Here is a 19864-nt window from a genome sequence, read left to right as displayed (position 1 = left end):
AACCTGTGACCCGGGGTGGCCCATGGGGCCTTTCAAAGTGGCCCACCACTTCCCTCCTGCTGGCTGAAGACGGGAGCTGCTGCTTAAGGATTCAGACGGAGCACATTGCTGTGGAGCTGCAAGACCGGTGCAGGCTTCTTTCTACAGCCAAGGGGAAGGGAGATCAGTGTTCCCCTCCCCCTGGCTGTAGCAGGGAGCACAGTAAAGCACTCTGCCTGGGTCCATAGGTGCTGGGGTCCCTGCAGGAGCCGGAGAGAGGGGACCACTGATTTCCTGTCCCCACCACTGCCTAGAGACCCAGTTGGAGTGCACAGTGCTACAGGACACATGCAGTTTCCCTGCTGCAGCCAGGGGAATGGGAAATCATCAAGGAGGCAGCCTCCTCACTGAACTCCTTCCATCTGGCTGCAATGGGTGGCGGGGAGGGAGGCTGCTAGTGGAGCAGCCAGGACCTACTATGCTTGAGGAAAGGGGCAGGACTCTTAAAAATCAGTGCCTTGCAGTTTGGCCTGCACTTAGAAGGCCACCCACCGAGACTTAGCTACCAGGCCATGTGCCTTAGCTACCAGGCCATGTGCTTCAGTGTGTAGTGACAGTCACTCGTCTACACTAATGCTTGGTCTGTGAGTGTGTAGCATACTGTGAGCAATTCGTAGGTGTAAAATAGTGAATGTAAAATTGAGCACAATAGCATCAAAATGTTTGCTTCAAATACGTAGTGATTTGTAGTCCTTACTGGTGTATACGTCAGTACATACTTTATGAGTTGATAGAGTGGTTGCCCTTCAGGGTTGTAAAAATGGTGTTTGTGGCCCTCAAGCCAAAAAGGGTAGGAACCACTGATTTAAGTATTGTAGAACAGGTATTTAATTACTAAATATTCATACTATAAAGCTGCTCATTCTTAATATGAAAGATGACACATCAAGATTACTTCTAAAGCTATAACTTTTCAATCAAATCCCTTTCTCTTTGGTTGTAGTGTAATTATATCAACTTTTTTTATTTCTCTCTTATAATGCTATTTCATCAAAAACTGACTTTGTCACTTCTCTTAAAAAGTGTTTGGATAATAGTCTAGTTTTTGCACACAGTTATAACTACCTCCAATAAGCAAGTTAAGATTCAGCAGGTATTATGAAACTATTTTGATGTGTTGTCATTAAACTATTTTATTTGTTCAACTGTATATATAGCAGGAAAAGGATTAGAAATTGTTGTTGTCAGGAGTTAAAAAGTTAAATGAATAAAGATTAAATACACATCTTTTGAATATTGAACATGTATATCCTTAATGTTAGGCTCCTTTTTTTTTTTTTTACACTCATTCTTAAATTATTGATGACATTTTTTATCAGTCTGAGGTGATGTAACTTAATGGGAAGTGGTGATTCTGAATTTAGTAGGGTTGGCACAAAAAACATTTCAATCTCAATAATATTGCAGATGACCCAGGTAGTCAAATAAAGACACAGCAAACCATCTAATAGTGCCTGGGATTAATTTCTGTGTCTAATATTGCATATGCTTCTGTCCATGTCAGTTTTGTCACTCAGTAAGATTATAGGGTTGCGTTCTGATTGAATTGTCTTATTCCTGAGCATTATTGTATCTTTAACAAAGTGTGTGATTTATGGCTACACAGTATTTGCCTGATGCTTGTAACATTGCAAATTGTAACCTGAAGTAAAATATTGGAGCTTAATTTTAAATTATCATAAGGAATTAGATGCACTATTCAACGGTAGAAATCGGGCTGCCATCATTGTTCAGAACTAATGAATTATATACGTTTTAAAAACCCAGGCAAGCACTTGATTACTATAAAAAGTTATGTAATGTCTTGGGTTGTGCTTTCTGTTTAATACACTCATGTTCCATCTTAGAAGGCACTTAAGTAGTTTCCTTATCTTTTGCTGTTGACTCCAATATTAAAGCCCACAAAGACAGCAATCAACCAGAAACTTCTCTTTCTAAGAGCGAGGCTTAACCAAACCACAATATAAATGAATGGGTGTTTTTTAGACAAAATTGGATGAAGAAATCTTAGTTGATTTGCACAGGCAGTTCTTCATTTGCTTGGGAGGAGTATTCAGGCTAAAAGCACTTTCTTGCCAAGACTAAGTTTAAGTTGGCAGAATGAGAGCATCCAGAAGCAAAAATAACAAGTAGTATTGGCTAATTGTTAAGCAAATAATACGAACTTCATGTATTCTCTTTTGTTGCAAAAGTGACTTCCTTTTAGTATATAAACAAAAATCTCACTAGTGCTAGCTATATTCGTGATAATGGTGTTCAATATTTTTTTTAATGTTTGGCATAATTCCACTATTAAATGCTATACTTTTGTTATGGGTAAGAGTTAAAAAGCCATAATTTTTCCAATTCAAAGCAGTTATAGAGTACTGAATGTAAAGGAAGTTGCAGTTTAGTAAAATACATTTTAGGAAACAGAATGTACACTAGAAAAAAAGAAAACAAGGTTTTTCAGTGGCGATATTTTAGTATAAAGTGTGAAATAAGCTCCTTAGGGCCAGGCAAAGTCTTCACTTTCTCTTTACTTGTAAAGTATTCTATATACCTGTAGTACTTGATGATGTGAGGTTTTAAGGTATTACATGAAGGAATAAGAGTACACCTTCTGGGTCTGGTGTTAGGATAAAGTTCTCAAAAGTAGAGTATAGTAGTGGATATTTTCATTTTGCATCATAAGCAGTCTGTATATATTTATGTACTGACTCTTAGCGTTTGCAGTTAACTGTATCATCCTATGTCAGTGTTGACAGGATTTTTGTGGTGGCTGCCAATTTAATACAGGTTTTATTTCTGGTTTTAGACCTGTTTTTATTGAAGCTGTTTTGTGTGTTCACCTAGTTTTATTTCACTTTTATTAAGTAGATGACTCATTTGTTTGCTTATGAAAGGTTCTAGACTGACTGGACACTCCCTTTGAAAATAAAGAAAATTCAGCAGCAGGATAGCTGGAGGCTCAATGTTGCGCCCATTTATTTGCCTGCTGACTTCCCTGCTTTTTCTCCAAAGCCCCTGGTCCCTCCTGGCTGTTTTATTTCCCCCCTCAAATGCTTGTTTCTTGTGGTACACTGAGTTGTCTTGCAAGTGTTTATTTTCAAGGCAAAAATGCAGGGCTTATAAATGTTTTCATATTGCTATTCTCTAATCTTGTTCCCTTACACAGGACCTTGTTTTGCTTTGCACTGCTAGTGTTCAGATAAAAGAAGATTTAGCAAACATTGAACTGCAGAGTTAGTTAAATGTGACCCATGTGCATAGTATAGTACAGTAGCTTAGTATTGTGATCAATGGCTAGGCATTTCTGATCAATAGGTGTGTGGGGGTGGGGGTGTATAATATAGGTATAATTAGAACAAAGAAATGAAAGATGGAATACTCGCAAAACATGAGGTTGATTTATTAGTTTATAATAATACAACTTTGATTATAGTAAAACTAAAACTGGGCATTAAACCGGCATTGCTCATTGAACAAGTGCGAACCTACATAACGAATGCTTGCATGTCTTCTGTTAAACTTACTTATAATTCTAAGGGTTAGAAACATTTGGCATTTCATCCTTTTTGTTCAACTCCACAGACCTTACACCTCTCTAAACATTTTCATTGTATTGGTGACCAAAGTTTGGGATGTTACAAATTGTATTTAATTTCTTTTACATGTCCCTAACAGAACAAGCATAAAGAATAAACAATAAAATTATTTTAAAAATAAAATAAAATTAAAATCCCCTTTTGGGCCTCATACTGCAAAGTGGGAATCAAGGGAATTCAGAACCTCTTTGAAAGAATAGTACTGCTATGTTCATTTGGTATTCAAATTCTTATTGAAATAATCCAAGAAAATAGGAAGTGACACACTTAAGTTTTCTCTGTGGTAAGGTAAAATCAAATAGGCACTATTAGGATTCGTTGATGGTGAAGTGTCTGAATTTGAGTGCAAGAATGGGTTTGCCAAACTGTTTAAAATTGGACACAATTTCTTTCTGTATTTTTCACTTGGTTCTGAAAAGGCAAACTTCTGGATTGGGGAAAGTGCTGTTAACATAAGCAAAAACTGCACAGCAGCTAGATGCATCATAGTACGAACTTAGTACTTGTTTAGGCACTGAAAAGTGTCATGCAACTAGTACAAGATGAATATAATGGAGAGTCCTTTTCCAAACATTTCCATTAGAAACACAGGAAGTTCCATTGAGCAGTTTCCTGTCTTTATATAAAAATCTGTTTCCTCAGCTTTAATTCTCAAAATGAGTAGCTAACTATTAATATAAATTTGTCAATTTTCAGTTGAGGGTACTGCACAGTTAATAAAACCTTCCATATACTGACAGCAAAATCTAACTTTATTTTTCTTTTTTAATCAGAGCACAGCAATGGAAGAAACAGCTATATGGGAACAACACACAGTGACTCTTCACAGAGTAAGTTATTACAACAATTAATTCTGTACGCATAACTCAGGATACGGCAGCTTTTGAAAACAATAGAAAAGAGCCAGATGTCAGGAAGCGAAAGAAAAGGAAACTGGTTTTGTCACATTCCTTTGTTTAAAATTAGAATTGTTGTAAATTATCTGCTCAAACAGTAGTTATGAGTAAAGCTTGACAAGAACTTATTGCCGGGTCGCTCTTAAGCGTGCCTAAGTTTCTTAAATAAATATCTTTTTTTGTGCATGTCTCCAAGCAATTGAAAATGGTGTTTAAATGTATTTCATGCATTGCAAAGCTAAAAGAGTTTTAACGATATAACTTAAACATAAAAATGTATTACAAACCCTTGTTCTGCAGAAACTTCTGTAGGAGAGAGTGGTTAAATCTAAATAGAATAAAATTTCACAAATAAAATGTTGTTGTATTTGAGAATGGCCTCTACAAACCTGCACTTCTGGAACATGTACTTTGACCATGTACTGACCAGAACTGGCTAGAAATTGTGTTTGAGGCCTCAGTCATCTACTTGTGCATACAAACATTTGCTGCTTATGGTGACCTGTGGCAAGTAGAGTAGATCACTTTTATAAACTCTCAAGCTGTCTGGAATGGCTCACAACTTTGAGTGGCTGACTCAGGGCAGATACCCCAAGCTGGTGGTGTATTCTGTAGTTAGATTTCATCAAGTCAGTGACAAATATGAACTCCTGGATCACTATACCAGTCTTACTGTGGCATCAGACAGTCACCTAAGACTCTCCAGTCTGTCTTGCCATCCAGACAAACTGGACTTTTATGATAAAATATCACTTAAACCAAAAATCATGCCACATCAGGTTGCTCCCAGTCCCAAGAGACCTATCACTTACCCCAAATCAATTGGTACTCCAGATTTTACACCAAAGGCAACGCTGCTAGTCAGATCTATAATAAAAGATTTATTAGCTAAGAAAAGGAAATGTTATTGAGAGGTTAAAGCAGGTAAAATATATGCACAGGTGAGTCTCAGTTTGTAATTCCAAATGGTGGCAGTGATGTGATAAACTGCCAGTTTCCCAAAAGTCTTTTCATAGGTATCCAGTTTGTCTTCGGGGGATCTCTGCTTTGCATCTGGTACAGTTCCCTGTAAGAGTACAGACAACCAGGATCTCCCCTTGAATCCATACTTGTAACTTCTCACAGAATGCAAGCTGATAGTGCCCCTACCCACATGGGCTTTTCCTTTGATGTAGAATGAGGAATACATTTTGATTCTTTGACCTCCAATCATCACATACAGTGACTACTTACATTGAAATTAACACTCTTCTGTTATCAGTTCTTCATTTGCATTCCACAAGGCTTCTTCCTCGTTTGAAGGATTATTTAGTTGCAACAGTATACATAATGGAAATCTTTGCTACTCCATTATAATGGGGTACAGATAAATTAAAACAATTCAAGTAACATCCCACTAATTTTCATGAAGTTTAAACAGCAAATACACTCAGTGTGGTTAGCTTTATGTATCTTCATAATTCCATGTGGACACTTGATAGTGAAGTTTTGTTTGGATACTTGGAAGTGACAAAAAATGTCTTGTTTGTTTGACTGGGCGACAGGAGTGGCAGGGGAAACGCCTTGCCATTTTATTTACATTGATTTATATGACGTGTCTATCAAAGATACTTTTATAGGCTCCACTACCATAGTATCCGAGCGCCTTACAATCTTTAATATATTTAATCTCAGTACACTTCTTGACGGGGAGCAAATATTTTCGTCTACGTTGAGGTTCTTTAAAAACTCCCGACTCTTCTGATATTGTGTAGTTCAAGGAGGAAAGATAGTGACTGGCAAGGATCTTGTTGCTGCTAGCAGCTTCGTTGTGGACAACTTTTAGATACTGTGTCTGTTAAAGGAAATGACAGCACAAGTTCCAGCACTGTTTCTCTAATCTATGTTTTAGAAGTTACTTTAAGGGTGAGGCACAATAACTTTGCTAGCATATAAGTTTTCTGAATCAATCAGGGAACCATATTTAAATAAGGCTATAGCTAGCACAGTTTCAACTGTACAGACAAGGCCTAAAACGTTCAAAAAATCAAAAAATCTCAAACAGCAAAAAAGTATTTGACACCATGACACTAGATGGCTAGAGCTCTGCAAATCCATGGATATCCGCTTTATATCTATAGATATCAGATGCGGATATTCACAGATCATTTTTTGTGGATCAGATACAAATTTTGTATCCGCGCAGGGTTCTACAGATGGCACTACACCTTCTTAATTGTAATTAAGGACTTAGAACTACGGTGGGACCTGGCTAATTCACACTAATGACTGAGAACTGTTGTGAATTACTGAACTGCATAAATTAGTAAATAAATACAAGAAAAAACCCACAAGTATATCACAGAACGTACCATATGTACATCTTTTTCATTTCTAGTTTGTTTTAATTTTGATAATCCTAGTAAAAGTAATGTGCATTGTAAAATAAATACTTAGTAATAAGAACTACTCAACCATCTGCTATAATAGGCAACCTTTTGAGAGGCAAGGGGCAAGCACTAATACTTTGAGTTGTGAAGTGTGTGGTTCAGTGAAAGTGCAGAATTCCTCAATGGTTGGATTTCATTCACTGGTGCCTAAGGCTCACATTTGTGCCCTGCTGGTAATTGGCTTTGTTGCTGGATAATTCCAATGACAAAGTCAGCGTTATAAAAATAACTTTATCTCCCTTCATAAAACATGGTGGGTCTTTTTCCATAAATAAAGAAGTACATTTTATTAGGAGCAGCCGGGTCCTGTGGGTTTTCAGACTGGGAGTGGGGAATTCCTAAATCAAAATCTTAATCCTGTCTCCTTGGTGTTGTTTGGAATGTTTTTTTTACCTCCTCTTTGTCTGTTTCCCTATCTTTTTTTTTTTTTTTTTTAAATGGGTGATACTTCATGGGGTGCAGCGGTTTAATACATTGTGCAGGATTTGTACCCGAGTGGATTTCTCTGGAGCCCCATTGATTTCACTGGGGCTTCACACAAAAGCATGAGTTCTATAAGGATTCAATTGTAGGGTCTAGGGTCTTGATTTGTACAGCACTTAAATTATGTGCCATGTAAATTGCCACTTATTATTTGATCATAACTAAACCCAGTGTTTAAAGTACAGTTCATTTCTGAGAAGTGACTGCAGAAATGACATTGTGAGATTCTGCATTAGCCCCTGAGTGACCTGCTCAGTTTACAAATAAAATGTTTTTTGTTCTGGCTGCCACCCCTGCAAACTCAGCTGGGTTATTTCTGGCTCAGGCATCACCAACAGTAAACATTCTCCAGTGGGATTTAGTTAATGATTTAGTTGCTGATATGCAAACTAGAGTTAAAATTCCTTACTCTCTGAGCTATTCTGGCTCTGTGCTTTTTCAGGAGTTCTAAAGTAGTAAAAATTCAGTTTAGTAAATAAAGTCAGCAGAGTGGATTTAAGTAAGAAGGTGCATTTTATACATCATTGCTTTTCAGAGCAGAACTATGCTTTAAAAGGTCAGAACGTTTAAGTAGTAAATACTATGTGGCAATATAGTGTATTTAACGCTATATCACCACTGTCTGCTCTTGAGCGGTCGTGGGCTGTTAATTCAAATCCGTTCTCAACATCAGGCAAAGGAGGGAATTGAACCCGGGTCTCCCGCATCCTGGGTGAGAGCCCTAAGAATTGAGCTGAAAGCTGTAGGGTAGGTACCATAGCCTGTTTTATTAATTTAGTCCTTATTTTCTTTTCTTTTGCGAAAACATTCTCATTAACTAAACAAATCTATTCATTTTATGTCAAATTAAACATTTTGATTGATGAGGAATGAATTTTTGTCGACTTTCTGATTTGCTGAAATTTTTCACATTTGGTTTAATCCAAACTGATTTTTTTAATTCCCCCCCAGAACTGCCAGCAAACTGAAATCCGTTATTCTCCCAACTTCGATAAGCATCCGCTTCTTTTCTGATATCCTTTGACTATTCAGAAATTGTATAATAGCCTTTCAATTGTCTTGCTGCTTTCATGTGGTGAGATAGTCTAGTGTCTGTACATTGAGCTAAATATAAATCAGATCAGGACAATGGTTCAAGGCATTAAAAAAAAAAAAAAAAAGATTTTGTTACATAGCCTGAAAGATTCACATGTTCTGTTTTCAGTGTATTGCTCTGGATTTTTACTGAGCTCATTTGAAAAAGGACAAAATGCTATTTTTAAGCAAATCTAATCGACAAGAACACTTGAAGTTTGGGGTGAAGTTCCATTGATGCAATTCTTATGAGATTTAATTGGGGATGGGGGACATCTCCACCCCTGAACCTTCAGCTAATGCCCTTCTTCTTCGAGTGCTTGCTCATGTCCATTCTTAAATTAGGTGTATGTGCGCCACATGCTCCAGTTCTGGAAATTTTTTCACTAGTGGTATCTGTAGGAGCGGCTCTAGCGCCCCCCTGCAGCGTCACGCATGTGTTCCAGTATATATTCGCTGCTGGCCCCTCTCACTCTCCATTCCTTCTTACTGCCTGTGATGGTGCTGGAATGCTCTCTGGTGTCACAAGGTTTTTCTCCCAACTTAGTGGTTTCAGTTGTCTTCGTGTATATAGTTCTAGTTTTTGCTGTTAAATAAGTTTTAAAGTTAGAGTTAAATTTAGTCACCTAGAGACGGGGCATGCCCCGATCTCCTGGTTTTAAACCTTGCATTTAATGTAAAAAACTGATGCCAATCAGCAATCCACACCAGAGCTGTCTCAAGTGTCTGGGAGAGGCCCATGTGTGGGAAAGATACAGAATTTGCAAAGGATTCCAGCCGTGTACCAAAACGGACCAGGGTATTTGGCTAAGGGCTATCTTAATGGAGTTGGCACTTAGGCCGGCATTGGAGCTGAGCCGGTTGGACTCGAGACTGAGCCTGTCAACCTTGGTACAGAGTGTGCGCATGCATACACACACACACCCCCGGCCCCAGCGTCTTCCCAGTGCCAATCCGTATCTTCAGTGCCAAAGAAGAAGCAGAAGACACAAGTGGAGTGGGCGTGTTCACCAGCACCGAAGAGGGGTGGGAAGGGCATGGGAGCCCAAGCAAGACCTGAGTTGGGCCACTGGTCCCCAAAAATTCCCAGTGTCACCCACCCAGGTTCCAAGCTCTAACCCATACCCACTGCTGACTTCTGGGAGTGGCAAAGGCCTGCGACACCTGGCAGTCCCCACAATGCTGGAGGCTTTCCAGACTTGAAAGATCTCTTGGCTATGCTGGTGCCACAGATACCTCAAGAGGTAAGACCCCTACACTGGGACCAGGCAACAACGTCGTCCCCAGCATCTTTGAGAGGGAAGCCTGCAATGAGACCCCGCAGCGCTCCCCAATGCCAAGGCACCATTCTCCAGTCCGCAAGCATTCTCTGGACCCATGGTACTGGCATGAGTTACGGCACTGGGAGCTATCGGTCTCAAGTCGCCAGTCCCCAATTTCCCAGCACCGGGCTACGGAGGGAAAGCACCGATTCGCAGAATATCGTTGGTCCCCGAGGGCTGGCACTGACCTTTGGTGTACCGGCACAGATCCTCGACTTCCCAACCCCAGCCACCAAGCCCATACAGGAAGTCAAAGGACAAGACCCAGTCATGGCAGACCCTGACTGGCCTCCCTGCCACCAACATCTACATGCGTGGGAAAAGAAACACCATGTTCCCGTGAATGAGTTTGAGTACCTTTACACCCACTCCTCCCCAGGGTCATTGGTAGTAACAGCAGTTAACGAACTGGGACAGGCAGGGTCAGATGAGTTCTACCCCAAAAAACAAGGACGCAAAAACGCTTGACGTTTTTGGGAGTAAATTTCATTCCACGGCAAGCTTACAGTTAAAATCATATCTACCCAGCAAGGCCTGCTGGTTAGATATATGTAACATCTGGCACTTGTTGGAAAAAATCGTGGACTCTCTGCCACAAGCTCCCAGGTAGGAATTTGAGGTGGTTGTGGCCAAGGAGATGGCAGTAGCTAGAGCTTCTCTAAAGGTAGCCTTAGATGCAGCGGATTCCACGGCCGGAATCATGGCATCCGCAGTCTCAATGAGAAGGCTGTCATGGCTCCAGTTGTCTGGCCTCTCGTTGGAGATCCAGCAATCCATCCAGGATCTCCCTTTCAGTGGAGCAGCCCTGTTCGCCGACCAGACAGACTCCAAGCTGCATGGGCAGAAAGACTCGAGGGCCACATTGTGCTCTTTGGGGCTGTACACTCAGTTGCCCGCTAGACAGCACTTCAAACCTCAGCAGTCACAGAGATCTTGGAACCAGCCTAAGGGAGACCATTAGGTCCTCAGTTCACAGTAGCTTCTGGGTACACCCTTCAGTTCATTTCATTGTCACCTTTCCACCCACCTCCCCTGTCCCTCTTCAGGGACCCCTCTCATGAGCAGCTTCTCGCTCCGGAGGTGCAAGCCGTCTTATGAGTGGGAGTGTGGAAATCGTTCCTCAAGAATGGAGGGGGAAAGGTTTTTATTCCTGGTACTTTCTGATACCAAAGGCAAAAGGAGGCTTAAGGCCTATCCTGGGCCTGAGAGACCTCCAACAAGTACCTCAAAAAAGTTAAAATTCTGTATGGTCTTGCTTATCTCTATTATCCCCTCTCTGGATCCAGGCGACTGGTACACCACCCTTGATTTAAAGGATGCATATTTCTATCTTTCAGGGCCACAGGAGGTTCCTGCATATCACGGTTGGCAAGCAACATTACCAATTTACAGCACTCTCCTTTGGCCTGTTAACCTCACCTTGCATGTTCACCAAATGCATGGCAATGGTTGTGGCCCACCTGAGGCAGTGGGGTATACAGGCCTTCCCTTATCTGTACAATTGGCTCATCGGGGTTGATCAAGGATCCAACTCCATTGCAGTATCGAGATTGTCCAGCTCACCTGCCAAACATTGGGCCAGTCGATAAACAGAAAAAGTCAACACTCATACCAGTCCAGAGGATAGAGTTTATAGGTGCGGTCCTAGACTCCACCTGGGCCAGAGCATTAATGCCAGAATCCAGGTTCTGGGCCATGTCAGAACTTATAGTCCGGGTGTAAACCCACCCATTCACCACAGCAAATGTGTGCCTCAGGCTTCTGGGTCACTTGGCAGCCTGCACTTGTGTGGTCTAGTATGCTAGGTTACACCTTCAGACCTCTGCAAATATGGCTGGTGATGGTATATTCACCATCCGGAAACAGTCCTTACAATCCCACCACCGATACTGACCTCCCTTTTGTGGTGGACAATACTGCATTATGCTCAGAGCAGTACCTTTCACAGCCCGATGACCAGTGCTGTGACTCGTATCAGACACCTCAGAACTAGGGTCCAAGGACAAGTTAGCATTGCATATCAATGTCTGGAAGCTCAGAGCAATTCGGTTGGCCCGCTAAGTGCTCCTGCCCCAGCTATCTGACAAGGTGTTAACGGACAATACAGCCTCAATGTACTATATAAACAGGCAACAGGGGGCCAGGTCCCTGCCCTTTGTCAAGAGGCCGTGCATCTATGAAATTTGCATAGCCCACAGCATTCTTCTGGAAGCTGTGCACTTTCCAGGGGCTAGGAATATCTTTGTGGATTGCCTCAGCAGCTTTTTCTCTCGCCACAAGTGGTCTCTGCACCAGGATGTGGCTGAGGCAATCTTGCAGAGATGGGGCACTCCCCAAGTGGACCTGTTTGCCAACAGGTGGAACAGGAAGTGCGAGCAATTCTACTCTCTGCAGGGTCTGACTGATGCCTTCCTGTTTCCATGATTGGACGGTCTCATGTATGCCTTTCCACCGATACTGCTGATCCACAAGGTCCTCATAAAACTCGAGACAAGGTGTGGGTCATTTTGTTAGCCCCAGCATGGCCCCACCAGCATTGGTTCAGGATGCTGCTCCATCTATCAGTGGCCTGCCCCAGGGCATTTCCATCATGACTGGACCTTCTTTCAGAACCAGGGCCACTGCTTCACATGGACCTGGCCTCCCTGCACCTGATGGCGTGGCTTCTCCGTGGCTAAGCTTCGATGAGCGATCCTGCTTGGAGCAAAGCCACCAAATCCTGTTGGAAAGCAGGAAACCTTCCTCCAGAATGTCTTACCTGGCCAAGTGAAGACGCTTTCCCTTTGCAATATCTCCCCATCCAAGTAGTCTTGGATTACTTAATCCATCTGAACAGAGAGGGTCTGGCTTTATCCTCAGTTAAGATACATCTGGCGGCCATTTCAGCTTTTCATCACCCTGTACAAGGTAGAATGGTATTCTCTCACGAGATGACGTTCAGATTCCTCAAGGGCCCAGAACATCTTTTTCTGTGTATACGGGACCCAATTCCCTAATGGGATGTTAACTTGGCCTTGTCTGGACTTACCAGACCACCCTTTGAGCCCCTAGCCTCCTGCTGTCTTCTACACATGTCCTGGAAGGTGGCGTTCCTGGTGAGTATTTATGTCAGTGAGAATGGTTTCGGAAATTAGGGCCCTAACCTCTGAGCCTCCTTACACAGTCTTTCACAAGGAAAAGGTCCAGCTACGTTCTCACTTGGCTTTCCTGCAGAAGATATCGGATTTCCATGTTAACCAGACGACATTCCTTCCAGTCTCCTTTCCAAAGCCCCACAACTCTGAGGAGGAGAGGGTCTCCACATTCTTGATGTCAGGAGGGCTTTAGCTTTCTACATCGATAGGACTAAGCCCTTCTGCACGTCTTCACCACCATTGCTGAATGGATGAAAGGGCAACAGGTATCATCACAGAGAAGATCATCCTGGATCACAGCCTGCCTCTGTGCCTGCTATGAGCAAGCAGGGTTTGCTTCTCCAGCTTATGGCCTACTCAATTAGAGCACAGGCATCTTCAGTGGCTTTCCTGGCCCAGGTCCCTATCCAGGCATCTGTAGGGTGACTATCTGGTCTTTGATACACATCTTTGCGGCCCACTATGGCCTTACGCAGCAGACCCAGGACAACACTGGCTTTGGCAGGGCTGTACTACAGTCAGCACGTCTGTGAACTCTTGCCCGCCTCCAGGGATGCTACTGGTGAGTCACCTAATTTAAGAATGGACATGAGCAAGCACTCGAAGAAAGAACGGTTACTTACCTTTGTAGCTGTTGTTCTTGGAGATGTTACTCATGTTCCTTTGACAACCCCCACCTTCCTTCCTCTCATATTGGAGTTCTGGCAAGAAGGAACTGGGAGGGAAGGTGGGCTGGCAGCATACATATACTGGCGTATGTGCGTGCTGCTGCAGGGGGCACTAGAGAAGGCGCTATGGATACCACTAGGGGGAAATTTCTGGCACTGGTGCATGTGATGCACATACACCTAATTTAAGAATGGACATGAGCAACAATCTCAAAGAACAACAGTTATGAAGGTAAGTAACCGTTCTTTCCCACTGGAACCTTAAGAGGCTCATCGGCATTGCCTACGACATTAATAATTCCTAGGCTCACTGAGGGACCACACGCTCTCTGCTTTAAGAGTCTCAGCTGAAGAATTCTGGACAAACCATGACTCTTAGGCTCACTGAGGAGCCCAGAACCATCACAGAACCAACCAACCAGTCCAGATTGCAGTTAAATTTTGTGTAATTAAGACCAGTTTATATACTTCTCCGAGCATTTTTCTCACATCAGGTAGTGTATCCATATCAGTTGTTCTCAATTCATTGTGGGGAAAGGCTTGCTCATCCTGTGTTAAGCAGCAGTTTGCATGTGACCCTGGTGCCTCCTTCATCAGATGCTAGTGGAGGCTGTCTGTAGTCTAGAGAAGGCAAATTCTGTAAGCCAAAGATATAATTCCCAATATGAGTGGTCTTTAGAGGACAACACAGTAACTTCAGTTCTTCCCAAGAAGAGAAGAGGGAACCCCAAATCAACTTATTTTCAGGGAAAGACAACTCAAAATGCTTCTTCTTTGCTTCCTCTTTGGGGTCAGAGCACTCTTAATCCTAGTAGCTGCAACCTAGGCATGAGAGTTCTGGTATTCTCGTCTAGTTCTGGCACCAAATCCTCTAATCCAGTTGCTTCCAGTTCCTAGAATCGAGAAGAGATCATCCGTCCATGTAAGAGGTCTGAGTGTGCTGGTGTAGAATATAGTACTATGGTGAACTCCAAGGTTGTTAGCTCTCAAGAGATCTCTTTGAATTTTGTTGGAAAACCAGAAGCCTTTTACAAGGAAGAGCTATACTTGGACAAAATGATTATCTGCTTGGACTTCTAAAAAGGGTATTTCTTTATTACACTCCCATAGTGGACTACTTGTTATTTCATAAGAGATCTGGGCCCAGAGCACAGGTTTTTTAAAAGGAGTTATACTTATTTTCTCTACCTGCCTAACTTGTGAGTTTCCCCCATCTTGGAATTAAATTTTGTGCTCAGAGCTAATGGAGAATGTTCCATGCTTTTTACAATTCATAAATGCAAGTCTCTTTCCACCTTCCCCTTACTCCAGGTCATGAAAAGTTTACAACCATTTTATCCCATCTGTCTCTACAATGCTTGAGTTCATATGGCTGCAGACTTCTCAAAATCTTGTAATGAGGTTATCTGTATTATGTGTGCATGTACTACAGTGGACATCATTTTAAGACATTCACAACTGTTAAAGTACCAAGTAGTAAAGTATTCCCATCTCTCAGGGTTCTCAGCCAAACTATCATAGTATCTTAGGGCTTTTACATATCTGTTACTTGTGGTAAGTTAATAGATGTAAACTTTCATATTTTCCAGTGTTTGAAGTTTTATTTTAACTTTCTGGCTTTGTGATATTTTAAAATTATAGGAAGTTTATTAAAACTTTTCCCCTAAAGTTTATCATTACAGCCTTTACTCCCACCTAATGTTGTTGCCTTTTGAATATACCCTTCTATGTTTGTGACAGTTAAGGTAGTCCTGGGAGTTGCTGAAGTTAAATGTTCCATAGTTTTAAATTTATGAATCGATTTTCTTCAAATATTGACTGTTCGGGCTCACTGAAATTGACAAAATAAAGGGGTAAATCATGCTCACCTTACTTACTCAAGCAACTAGTGAATAATGTTAGAGTTTGACCCGAAGTTAAACTTACAGAAAATAAGTCCAGCGGGTTTAAACTTAATGTTAATTTTGCAAAAGAATGTTTGAAAATGTATATCCAAGGTATATCGCTCTCTATGTATGTACCTGTAGACAATGGAATTTGGCATACCGAGAAAGTTCAGGAGAACGTTCAAATGGTCATAAATTTAGTGAATGCAACTTCCTTGTCAGACAATGGAAAGCCACTGAAAATGATGTTCATGTCTAGTTTTTCGAATGTCTTCTGCTTTTGTTTTTGCAGTCTTGAAGTGTGAATAGAATTTTTTTTGAAAAAGCAGAAAATAGTGAATGCTGCTTCTCGCATCCTTACCATCTCTAAATTCAGTAACTGCTGATAAAATTTTGCTTGATTTAAGTACATTTGATCTAAAGGCAGAGCCAGAAAATGGAAAACTTCTGCTCTAATGTTTGAGAAAAATTTGAGTGTTTTGAAAATAGAGATTTATGATGGAATGATTTTATAGCCCTAATTAAATAAGCCTAATTAGAACTAGAGTCAGATTATCTGATTTGTAGTTACAGCAGGTAGAATTTTATTGTTCCCTTCTTCTCATGCCAGTCCTACATGCCAGTCATCTAAATTGACTCATCTATGTTCACATTTATTAAGCAACATGTATGTACCTAGGAGTTGGAGAAATAAAAGCTACTAGATTTCTGATACTGCTTTTAAAGTATCTGTGAAACTTGAAGCAAACCCCATAAATGTCAGTGGAGAAACTTGGAGAGATGAAAGACTTCTTTTCACTTGAGTGAAGGACTATCAAGTTAATTTTAAAAAAAAAACCAAAAAAAACCAAAAACCTTTTCTGTGCTTATGCATTTAAGGGAGGGTGAGGAGAGGACAAATCTAAATATATTTAGTCTCCACACAACCTTGTTTTTTCTTCATCAGCCCACCAAATAAAAAGCATGAGCCAAGTTCTGCTGATACACTAATGTCAGTGGAGTTGAAGTCAGTGCATTGACGCAAAACTTGCATGGGACTGATTCTAGTGTTGTGAATTTCAGTTCTTAAACCAAGATACTCTTAATATTTTCATTTTATAATGGCCACGTCTGGCCTTAAAAGGCTCTACTTCCATGATCAGCTAATCTGATCTCCTGCATAATACAGGCCATAGAATTTCACCCTGTCATTTCTGGTTCTAGCCCATATCTCCTGGTTGAGTTAGCGCATGTGTTTTAGAAAGACATCCAGTCTTGATTTGAAGACTTAAGTAATGGAGAATCCATCACTTCCTTTGGTAATTCGTTATAGAAGCCTAGCTGTTTCGTTGTTTAAGTGGCTTGCTAGAGAGAATATGTATCTTCAGTGATCTCATGTGTTAGTGGATCCTTTCCTTTGCTGAAAAAGAGAGGGAGAAATACAGAAGTACTGCAACACTGTGTGATGGAAAATGAAGAGAGGAATTCATTGAAACCCAAACAGTTTATTTCCAGTGCATGAAAAAATCTACTGCACAGATACTTTAAAATTCTAAGTAAAATCAAATATTGCAGCAATGTATATCATACTTAAGACAGTGTCTTGTTTCCCCACAAACATTCATGCTTCCCAGGTGATGGAAAAGCTAGGCAGAAAGTTTACTAAATCTAACTGATTTACAGACTTAAAATTTACTTTCCACCATTGCTATTTCCAAGCAGACTAGAAATTGTAAGCTTAATTGTCATATCTCGAAATACCTCCTAGCAATGACTTTTCAGAGGCATTGACCTTGCTGAAGAGAGAGGGCACCCTAGAGGGAAAAGACTGAAGCACATGACTCTTGTTAAGATGCAGATGACTTGCCAGTGCTGACAAGATTTTGATGTATTTAATGGTACAAGTGGTCCTACTGTTACTACTGATAAGTGAGCTTGGAGCTATACTATTTTGTACTGTGATCCTGTCCTCTCTTGAGCTTAGAAGGGACAGGCTGGGTGAATACTGCAATATGAGATCTCTAAGAATCACTTACGTGCTGCAGGAAGCGAGTCGTACTGAACCATTACCTCAGTGTAATGTTAAGCGGTATTGTGCTTGTTGGAGGTGCAGCCTGTGCGATAAGGCACGAAATTGAGGTGTGACCAAACTGGGGCCTTCTTTATAAAAGTATGGGTGTGAACTCTAGCCTTCTGCCCAAATTCCAACTTGGGGAAATTCAAGTAGACCATTCAAATTTTCCCTTGCAGTTTCAATTGTAGAACGTTTCTGTTCATTTTCTGCCCTTATGTTGTATAGTCTCCAGCATGTTTTATTAGCTGCTGTGTTCCTCTCGAGAGGCAACTTCATTTTAGGGGTTGGTATTATGTTCCCCATTGGCATACCCCCTTTCTTTCCTTACAGGGCTGTTGTGAGACTTAATTTTTGTAAAATAATTTCAAAACCTTGGATGAAAGATACTATAGAAGAGCAAAGTATTCTTACTCCTTAACTACTTATTATTATTTGTGCTGGGATATGTGTTAAAATGGTGGTATTCTAATTTTTTGATGAAATCAGACGAATGGTCATGTGATGTCTGAGCACGGTTCTTATGTTCTCTTTTAGGCTCCAGGATTTGGGTTTGGCATTGCAATATCTGGAGGAAGAGATAATCCCCACTTTCAGAGTGGTGAAACATCAATAGTTATTTCTGATGTCCTGAAAGGAGGTCCAGCAGAAGGACTGCTCCAGTAAGTGTTATGTTTTTTTTTTCCTTCTATGGCAAATTGCAACTTCATTGTGCTTTGGGGGTATCAATGCTTGATTCAGATTAACTTCCTAGTTACCTTGCAAGAGATCTCAAGATAGGATAGTTGCACAATGATCCTGTGATACTGCAAGTGGCTTCTTCAAGAACTCCTTTCTTTAAGGTGATTTCTTTTAGGCAACTGAAAAAGTTTTTCTTTATTACACATTGCATTACTTTTTGTTTAGGGAAAATGACCGTGTGGCAATGGTTAATGGAGTCTCAATGGATAATGTGGAGCATGCATTTGCTGTTCAACAGTTGAGGAAAAGTGGAAAAAATGCCAAAATAGTAAGTGAATGTGTTTAAGCCTTAAATTTAGTATAAATACCGGTGTAGTCAGTGGCTGGTGGAAATGTGTATATTATTTTGCTAAAGAGATGTGTGTCAAGTAGGACACTCAAAATCACTCTTGAAAAACTTAGCCCATAGTGTTTGATTAGCAAGACATGCGGTCAGAAGATAAGACTTTAGGTAACAGAAGCTCCTCTCCTCACCTTTACAGGAGACTTTTCCCAGGCTGCTCAGAAGGTTCATTTCTGTATTTTTTTTTCTTCTGCAAGGATACTTTTATCAGGCTTTTCAAGTGCTAGTCTTTACTCATTATTCAAACTCCAACAAGCACATATTTGTGTTCAGTAAACACAATTTGCCAAAATAATGTGTAATTACCTTAATTCCTGTAATTTCAGACTTATTCAGAGGGCATAGTGGCTTTTTAACTTGCAGAACAACAAAACTGGTTATTACTGAAAGGTAGTAATCTGGTTTTCTGTAAACTTTGCAGATTTATATTTATTAAAAAAAAAAAAAAGAACAGAAAATATTGTTTGGCAATTGTTTAATTTGGGAAATGGGTTTGTTTCTAGGGTTTAAAAGCTAACTTTTTCCCCCTGAGAGTTCTGTGATGCTCTTTTAACATGCTCATACAGACTTGCAATAATTGCAATGCTATACACTTATAAATCTGGCCGTCCACTGGGCTTGCAGATGTCAAAAATAACCTGCATGTCAAGCTTACAGATTTTCATATTGGGAAAGCTGACATTTCAGAATAATGCTGCAAAGCAAACCAGTGCAAGTTCTGGGGTTTTGCTACAGAAATGACATGTTCTGTAGTGGAAGTACAGTATTTTTTGGACTTACCCACAAGGGTTAACAGCAGTTAATGGAGGAAAATATTAAATAGTTCCCAAATATTTACAGGGTATTATTACTGAAATAGAATATTCAAACATAGTTAGTTCCCTCTAAAATTATAGATTGTCATTTCCAGGATAAAACTCAACTTTGAACTTTCAGTACTAATCCTATCTTCCCTCTGTAGTTTGCATAAACGCAACCCAGGAAGATTGGCAATTTCAAACCCAAACAGAATTACTGTCAATAAGATATTCAGTGTGTAGTAGATTATATGTTAGGGAATAGAGTTTTGGTTAGTTCCAATAACTGGCTTGTATGGCTTTAGTTGAAGGGGGAATTAATCAGACTTGCAGCTCTGTGAAAATAGAATGTGACATTGCACTGCAATAGCTGTTACTCTTATTTTGTTAGCAATTGCTCCTTTGCTTGGACTGC

General features: G+C 40.6%; 1 protein-coding gene across 10 annotated transcripts in view; it reads left to right on the top strand.

Moving 5' to 3' along the window:
• The window catches only part of TJP1 (tight junction protein 1), a 137450-nt gene that overhangs the window by 42931 nt on the left and 74655 nt on the right, over positions 1 to 19864 (top strand). For all 10 annotated transcript variants that reach the window (XM_067534670.1, XM_067534669.1, XM_067534668.1 and 7 more), the window contains exons 2-4: positions 4400 to 4456; positions 18106 to 18230; positions 18475 to 18577. In XM_067534670.1, coding sequence (XP_067390771.1) covers positions 4400 to 4456; positions 18106 to 18230; positions 18475 to 18577 — 285 coding nt within the window. The remainder of the gene's footprint in view (positions 1 to 4399; positions 4457 to 18105; positions 18231 to 18474; positions 18578 to 19864) is intronic.

The sequence above is a fragment of the Emydura macquarii genome, unplaced genomic scaffold, assembly GCF_026122565.2.
Source record: "Emydura macquarii macquarii isolate MOO-44397 ecotype Brisbane River unplaced genomic scaffold, CSIRO-AGI_Emac_v2 contig_3451, whole genome shotgun sequence".
NCBI lineage: Eukaryota > Metazoa > Chordata > Testudines > Chelidae > Emydura > Emydura macquarii.
This window is presented reverse-complemented; position numbering and strand designations above follow the sequence as displayed.